Source organism: Phyllopteryx taeniolatus, chromosome 3 (assembly GCF_024500385.1).
Source record: "Phyllopteryx taeniolatus isolate TA_2022b chromosome 3, UOR_Ptae_1.2, whole genome shotgun sequence".
Lineage (NCBI taxonomy): Eukaryota > Metazoa > Chordata > Actinopteri > Syngnathiformes > Syngnathidae > Phyllopteryx > Phyllopteryx taeniolatus.
In genome coordinates, this window is record NC_084504.1 from 21,005,805 (window position 1) to 21,014,459 (window position 8,655).

Below are 8,655 nucleotides of genomic sequence, written 5' to 3' on the forward strand. Positions count from 1 at the left end.
GTTTAACAGAGATGGCAAAAGTACTCCTACTCTGTATTAAAGTAGAATTACAGACAACACTATTAAAGTAGCGGTACTGATTGAACTCCTGCTATAAAGCAAACGGTTTTTTTTTTAAGTACAGACTCAGAATTATACTTATTTTTCACTGTCAATTGTATCAGCCATTCCAGAATTGTGTTATTTTACCACCAACATTATTGGAAAAGCAACCATTTTATCATATGATTTGATCTGTTCTGCTCAACCATCAACCGTACGCTGTTTATGAGATATTTTATTTGCTATATCATATACTTTGCTGTGTTTGGTGCGACACTTTTGTAGTAACCTAAATATATATATATATCTCGAAAATATTACTCAATAAATCATTTTTAATTAAAGAAATAAAGTTACATTTAATTTGTATATATAATTACATACTAATACTGAATACTAATTTAATTTAAGAATACATTTATTACAGTAACAGGGGTATTCCCATCTAATTTGGGGGATTTTAATCATATCAACAAGACAAGAGTCAGGAAAATGAATAAGGAAAAAAAAACGTTTATTGTTTTACTCTTCATATCTGTACAAATACCTTCAAACTTTTTTTGTATGTACATATGACATTTACATAAAAAATACAAAACTATATATTCATAACAGAATTTTGTATTTCTCTTGCTAATGCTTAAAAATAAAAATGTGATGTGAGGAAACAAAAGAATAGAAACACTGTCGAAGGGATATTGTGTTGAATACTGCAGTAAAATACACGTTAATCCTATCGGAGCTCAGCGAGAGCAACATTGGCATCGTAGAAAGACAACAGCACACAAATGTTAATGGCACATTGTTTCCAAAAGTCATCAAGTATTATCCCAAACGTACCTTTTTCTTCTTTTTGTTCTAATGACACAATATAAATGCTATCTAAGAATGTCGACAAAGCTAAAGGCCTAAAAGTGAACTGGAAAAACACAAAAAGAATAATCAATTGGCTCTTTTTTTTTTCCTTTTTGTCTTTCGTTTTAAATTACTGCTGTGTTGCATCTGTTTTTAAAAAAACATTGAGAGACTCCCTTTGGTCAGTTATTATGATCTGTAAACAAACCAGAAATACATCTGTACATTAAAAAAAAGGTTGATATATTCCCAATAAATAAACACACAGCCTAAACATGCATTTACGTAGGTGTGACATAAATGTCTGTGATAGAAATTTGACACAGACGAGCAGATTTTATTCTTTCTCTTTCTTTCTTTTTCTTTCTTTCTTTCTTTCTTTCTTTTTTTTACAGCTGAATGAAAGCGGAATGCAATTTACAGCATTTGTCGAGGACTCATATATGGTAACGTGACAAATAAATAACACCGTTTCTCTTTGGACAAATATATTTCTTCATAGTAATAAAGACAAAAAAAAGATAATTAAAAAGTACAACAACAACAAAAAAGGGAGCAAATGAGTGGTAGATTGTAAGCCTGACATTGTAAATGTATAAATTAGAAAACAAAAAATGTATAAATAAACATCTAGCAGACTGGACTATATGTATACTTCCTTTTTGTTTCAAAATAAATAAGCATACACATCATGTACAGTATGGACATGGTTCCTTGGGATTGGTGTGATCAGAAGAGGGGGGATCGGTGTGTGGGGGCGGGGGCGATTGGGGGGCTATCCATCCAGCATAGAAGATAAATGGACATAGGACTTGTAGTCTTCATCATCGTCATCCTCTTCCTGCTCTTCTCTGATGGCTATATGAGGGGAATATAGCTGTTGTATGAATACCGACCACAACAAATATCACACTGGCACACACAGCTTTCCTCTTTCTTGTTTTTGCCGCTATTAAGCAACTTTTACATTATCTAGCGGAGCAGGGGGTCTACAAAAGGTGGACGTGGGGGGGGGGGGGGGGGGGGGGGGGTGATGGATCGATGGGAGGTGTTTGTGATAGGGACGGGTTCAGGGAGTCCGGGGTCCAGTGGATTGGGGTGGATTTGTGAAAGAAATTCTGCTTTTCTGCTCTGTATGGTGCTCGTTGTCGTTGTTGTTGTTGTTGTTGTTAGTTAGTTAGTTAGTGGAGGAGGTGTCACAGCCCGGGCCTCGGCAAGCAGCTCAAAGATCATCAACACAACTCTGAGGTATTTCCTTTTCGTTTTACATTTTTTACATTTTGGACACAGTACAAAAAAAATAAAAAAATGTAAAAAAAAATAAAATCTAAGCAAAGCAAGGGTGACAGTATTTAAAAAAAAAAACAGGCAGTCCCTCGTCAATCCAAACATTGTGACATGTACCAATAAAGATGTTTTTTTTTTTTATCTTTTTTTTTAATTTTTTTTTTTTTTTTTTTTAACAATCAAAGGAGGACGTGGGTGAGCTTCCTATGCGAGCTGTCGGATATCACATTGAGAAATATTCAGCCCGTGAGGTGATCGTAAAGTTGGTCCCTCTGGTGTCATAGTACGAGAACCTAACAACGAGACATTCTTTTGAGTGGAGCAACATGGAATGTAAATGCAATACTTCCTTTAGGGCTCTTGCTCAATATCACCCACCCCACCCACCCGCCCCCCCCCCCCCGCCCGCCCCCACCACCACCACCACACCCCCACCCCCGACAAATGCTGTCTGCTCTACAGATAGATAGGTAGTCTACACCCAGTTATCAAAGTTCAAATTCACCGTTCATCTTGACCTATCACGGCACCAATGTTACAATCACCATCACGTGAATATAGCGAAAAGGGCTGGGAGCGTATTTACAAGAGACTATGGAATTGATTGATTTACAGCCAAGCAAAATAAAACATTTATAAAAAATTAAAAAACACAGACACGCACATACTGTAAACACACCAGTAAGGTGATTGATGGAATTTACAACAACGGATGAGCATAATAATCGATTAATCGGTTCAATGATTGTTGAGAGAATTTGTGACGCAACTGAGTCGATGTCAAATGCATAATATGAATGGTAGTTTTTCGATTTGTGCCCTATGATTGGCTGGCGACACGTCTGAGGTATACCTCGCCTCTCGCCCCAAAGTCAGGTGGGATAGGCTTCATCTTGGACGCAACCCTCGTGAAGGACAAGCGCAATAGAAAATGGATGGATGTATAGATGGTGTTCACTCTTGTCAGTATTATTCTGCTCAGTACGACACTAGCATGGAAACAGGAGTTAAGAACATTCAGAGAGAGAAAGAGATTATCAAAACAGGTCAATTGATTATAATGTGAAGTGTAGTCCAAATGCCCATCCTTAGTTAGGCGCGTGTGACGGAATCGCTCCATTAGTTGCTCGGGTGAATGAGATTTAAGGCAAAATATACTCCGGCACTCATCACATATTTTATATTTACATCTCATGATTGTTCCACTGCAAACTGCCACGTCACTCGTATTGAATTACAGTCTCTCTGTTACAATGTTTTGCAGAGGAATTACATGGGGGAATTAAAAAAATAATAAGAAATGACAACATCATGCAAGTCCGTTCCATTCCAAGTCCGTTCTTCTTGCGAAAGCTGTGCTTGTCGGTGCGTCTGGGGTGGGAATTTAGGGAAAAGAAGGGAAAGGAAGGGGCAAGGGGAGGGGGTCTTTTAAGCAATGTGGAATATTGTCTTTCTGCCTTGGAGGGAGGGTGGGGAGTTTGTTTCTTTTTCTAGCTCTGTTGTCATATTTACTTACAGTTGCAAGATCCCGAGTGCTTGACCTCCAGCAGCACCCCCTCGGAGCAGGCGGCTTGCTTCATGGCGCATTCGCTGGGGTAGGTGGTGTTGTCACTGGCGCACACCGCCTCGTCCGTCCGGCTGTCCGGACACGCGCCGTCGCACAGCGAGCAGCGTCCTCGGCTCATGCGGGCGTCCCACAGGCACTTCTTGCCGCCGCCGCACTGGATGTCCTCGCATGACTTGGCCTCTGGGAGCACAGAGATCATTCAAGGGGCAGGGTCAGGGAATGAAGGATACATCTTGTTTGGAAGCTGTTTCATGCTTTGATTTGATTTGTTTCAACACTAGATCTCATGGACACAAATCCTCCCCCTGAGTAGTGGAGGCAGACGTACTCACTCTCTGTACTTAAATAGAAGTACAGATACCGTGGAACCTCGGGTTACGAATTTAATTTGTTTGACTGCTTTCTCAAACCGAAACGTGCGCAAACTGAGGTAATGTTCCCCATTTAAATGAATGGAAATTAAATGAATCCGTTCCAGCTGCAGGACAACGTTATATTTACCTTATTGTGATCTTTGTGTGGTTAAAAACAAATACTGTGCAATATAGAAATCAGACAATTTATGATGATGAAATAACAGTGGGTTCGGTAGCAAATCACTGTGGAGTGTCTTAGCCTTTTTGGGTACAGTAATCTTTACCTTCACTGTGCTTACTGCTAGCTCTAAATGGCCACCACGTCCCACAATGCAATGCAGCTTTTGCATTGCATTGTGGGAATGCGGTTGTGTGTGACTAGGCCACCGGGCGGCAGTATAATACAGTCATGCAGACGAACAAAGAAGAGTATCATTCAACTACTGTAGTCTAGAGCAGGGGTGTCAAACTCATTTTGGTCACGGGCCACATTGTAGTTATGACTTCCCTCGAACCCATATAAAGTAGAAAGTACAGATACCTGTGTACGAATGTACAAAGCAGTGTACCCCGCTATATCACAGTACACCTAAACAGCTGTACTATATAGCTGATATTTTTGTGAAACAGATCCGCTTTATAGCAATAGTTTTCTTTTTTGGGTGTTTTTTTTTTAATGGTTCTTTACAGCTTTTTACGTTAATATAAATATCGTGCAGTATTGAAAACATAAATATTGATTTAAATAAGTAAAAAGTCAATACATATCTCAAATAATGATAAAATAGTAATTGCAGGATTTTCATTCTTTTGGGCTCTGATTGGCTGCTGGTAATGTCATGCATTTTCAGATAGAATGCGTTTAATTTTTTTTTTTTTAATCCTTACGATTGATCCCCAAGCGTCCTGAATCTTCTTTGGCTTCTGGCAGAGAGCCGAAGTGCCAGAGGCAGATTCTGGCCATTCAGGAGAAGTTAAACTTCAGGATATGCTTCGGGAAGGACGGAGTTACACGGCTTTTATACTGACAACACTTCATTTGTTCTCCTACATAACAATGGAACGTCATACTTTAGGCCTGTGATTATCAAAGTGTCAAATGTGGGCTCCCACTAGTGGTACGCAAAAGAATTACTGCCTAAGTACAGTTCAGTTGTATTTAACTTAAGTTCAATAGATTTACATTAAATCTTTAATAAGTGTTTGTTTTTAAACATTTATTATAGGTACAATACCATTATTATTTACCATTTATGTGTAGTACATTTGAATTGAATCATGATTTATTTATTTTCCTATATTTAAGTGCAATGCTAATGTTCAAACTGCAGATAATGTTGCAATGGCATACAATAATAATATTTTCTCTTTTAAGAAAATAAAACCTCGGTCTCAATTTTGATGAACATTTTTTTTTTTAGGTGGTATATTGTGTAAGAGGCTTTAGAACCACCGCCTTAGGCATTAATGCTATGTAGGTATAGTCACAGAACAAATCACTTATCAATACTGGACAGTACTTTCTGTACATTTAATGTTTGAAAAATTTTTTGTGCTCAAACACATTTCCTAGGTGTGTTTAAATGTATTTGAAATGTGTGGGAGAGATAAAAGTAAAACTAAAATATTTGATATATGATCACTCGATATCATGGATTTCAGGTGGGTGTAGAATGTATCTCCCATCATAAACATAAGCTTTCTGTAAAAGTGAAAAGTTAACTGACAATAAAAATAAATAAAAATAAATACAAAAGTACTTCGACACAGTAAGGAAGTATTTGTACTCGGTTACTTGCGACCACTGCCCCTGACTTAGCTCCCCCCAGCACTCAACTGTGTTTTGCTGTTCCTCCCCACTCCCCCATAAGGGGAAGCGCTGCCAACATCAGGAAATAATCAAATGTCCGTAATTTCTTGAGCAAACATTCTCTATCCAGCATGGAATGTTGGGAGCAATAAACACACATTCGAAGAAGTGGGTCGGGTGCACGCGGGGTCGATGGGGGGGGGGGACTTACTGATGCATTTGCCCTCGTAGGCCACCCCGATGGAGCGGCCCAGCAGGCAGGTGGCCCGCCTCAGGTGGCAGGCGCTGGCGTACACGATGCCGTCGTTGCCGCACAGGTACTGTTCGGGGGACGTCACTTCGGGGCAAATCTGATTACACGTCACGCAATAGGCGTTGTTGGTCTGGTCCACCACGCAGGTGGAGCTGCCGGGGCACAGCACGTCGCGGCACGTTTCTGCACGATGAAAGAGTCTTACACCATAATGCAATAACGAGCGTAAACGGTTGCTGTCGGGCAAAATTTGGTCAACTTCATGTTTGTTTTTTTACCCAATTTCATACAATTGGTCAGTCCCCACGGGGGTTAAGCAATATTAAGTATTGACCAATGCTTGCTCTCTTTAACGAAACAATGTTTAATAAATCAAAAAATATGCTGTTCTTTAAAATTCCAGGAAAATAATGCTTTTAGAGATGCAAGGATTCCACCCAACAGCAGTAGATAGCTAGATAACTAGATAGATAGATAGATAGATAGATAGATAGATAGATAGATAGATAGATAGATAGATAGATAGATAGATAGATAGATAGATGAGAGGTAGTGGAATAGTGAGACATATTGCGAGGGAGAGAGAGAGATAGTGTGAGCATTATATACAGATAGAGCAAGAGAGCGATAGCTAGAAAGAGAGTGAGATTGATTAAGAGCGAGCTAGAGGGTTGAGAGATAGATATAGAGATAGCGATATAAATCGAGAGCGAATGATGGAGCGATGCAGAGAGAGAGCCAAACGGAGGGCAATCGATCAAGAGGGGGATATAGAGAGAGATGGAGAGAGCTAGCGAGAGAGCGAGATAGAGAGATATAGCTAGAGAGTGGGAGATAGATAGATAGATAGATAGATAGATAGATAGATAGATAGATAGATAGATAGATAGATAGATAGATAGATAGATAGATAGATAGATAGATAGACGGACAGGCGGACATTCGATCAATTCATTGATCGTTAGATCGAGAGCCAGAGAGCTAGACAGATCAAGAGAGAAAGAAAGAAAGAAAAGAAAAGAAAAGAAAGAAAAGAAAGCAGGAATTACGCAATGAGGTGGAAAGCGGAGAGAGCAGATGACTGACTTTTGCATTTGCCCTGGTACTGCACGTCCAGGTCCGGGTGGGCTTTGCATTTGGCCTTGAGCAGCGCGCACTCGTCCTTGTAGGTCTTCCCGTCCGAGCCGCACACGGGTCCCTTCCACGTGACGTTGGAGCAGTCTGGCGCGCACACGCAGCGCGGCTTACTCCTCCTGTTCATCTTGCACCTCTTGCCCGGCCCGCAGTCCACATTATCACACGACTCTGTTAGGCAGCGCGGCAGGGAGGCAAAGAAAGGATGACGCGCGGCTGTCAACCCGAAAATACGCACGCGTAATAATGTGCAAACCAAGGGAAAATGAGTGCACCTCCACCTTTGCAAGGTATGCAATTGGGGGCTCCGCCGTTGAAGATCATCCACCTGAACAGCGTGCTGTTGGGGACGTCCTCCTCGGTCCAAGACGTGCCCAGTCTGCCGCTCCTGCAGCACTCCTCCCTGCTCATCCCGGGCATGTAGAGCACCTGGCAGCGGCCGTTCTTGCCCTGCTGCAACCAGCAGTTACCAGCTGCAAACAACAACACAAAATACATTTTGCAAATCAAAAGTTTGCATTTCGGCGCACAAAATAAACCTCGGACACTTTTAGAACCCGGCCCCGCCACCCCGCCCCACCCTATTCCAACACTCGCTCCCGTGCGCGTGAGTGACAGCGCGTACAATGCGAGCACCAAATAAGCACACGGGGGGGGACAAAAAAAAGAGGGTGCTCCTAATTCCCACAGCCGCGGAGCGTCTAGACATGCAGCACCAAAGCTCCACGGCGCGCAACGACGCGCCTAACACGCTTTTCTTTTTACACCACTGCAAATGGTTTGCATAACCGCTATCAAGCGTGGAGATTTCACTAAATCCAACACAAAAAAACATAATAATAACAACAACATGTTGCTTGATAACAACTCCCATGCAGACTCAAAAATAATACCTTGCAAGTTTGGCACAAGTTAATCCAAACACGAGAAAACTTGCCTCACTTCTCCCGTTGTAGACGGCACCTGTTTTACGCGTCATTTTAACTCATGAAAAAAAGGTCTAAAAAAAAAATGAAAGAGTTGCATGTGCACTACATGTGAAATTGTGTGTGTGTGTGTGTGTTGGGAGTAAAAAAAAAAAAAAAAAAGAGAGAGAAAAGTTTGTAAAAGATGAGAATTGCTTACCTTGAACTTTCTGATGTTCCATGAGGTGGCAGAAGCACACGAAGAAGAAGAAAAATCCCGGCTGGAGGTGATCTTTCAGCATCCCAAACATGATGGGGGGAAGAAGGCAAAGTGGAAAGAGAGGAGGAGAAGGAGACGGACAAGAAGCAGCAGCAGCAGCAGCAGCAGCAGCACGAAAGCGCCTGTTTTGACCCTGCGAGGCAGCGCAAAAAAAAAAAAAAAAAAA

The 8,655-nt window shown here is 41.2% G+C and overlaps 1 protein-coding gene across 4 annotated transcripts; it reads right to left on the minus strand.

Annotated features, from left to right (window-relative positions):
• Positions 1-539: 539 nt before the first annotated feature.
• On the minus strand, positions 540-8,655 carry fsta (follistatin a). 4 transcript variants are annotated; one of them, XM_061767508.1, is made up of 6 exons: positions 8,430-8,655; positions 7,586-7,777; positions 7,257-7,475; positions 6,129-6,353; positions 3,701-3,931; positions 540-1,755 (listed from the first exon to the last, which is right to left on the minus strand). In XM_061767508.1, exons 1-6 carry the CDS (start codon positions 8,518-8,520, stop codon positions 1,673-1,675), a joined length of 1,041 nt encoding a protein of 346 aa, XP_061623492.1. In that variant the 5' UTR covers positions 8,521-8,655; the 3' UTR covers positions 540-1,672. The 4 variants fall into 4 exon arrangements, with proteins under 4 accessions (XP_061623492.1, XP_061623491.1, XP_061623493.1 ...); XM_061767507.1 differs by having other exon boundaries at positions 7,580-7,777; XM_061767509.1 differs by lacking the exon at positions 540-1,755 and adding an exon at positions 2,783-3,555 and having other exon boundaries at positions 7,580-7,777.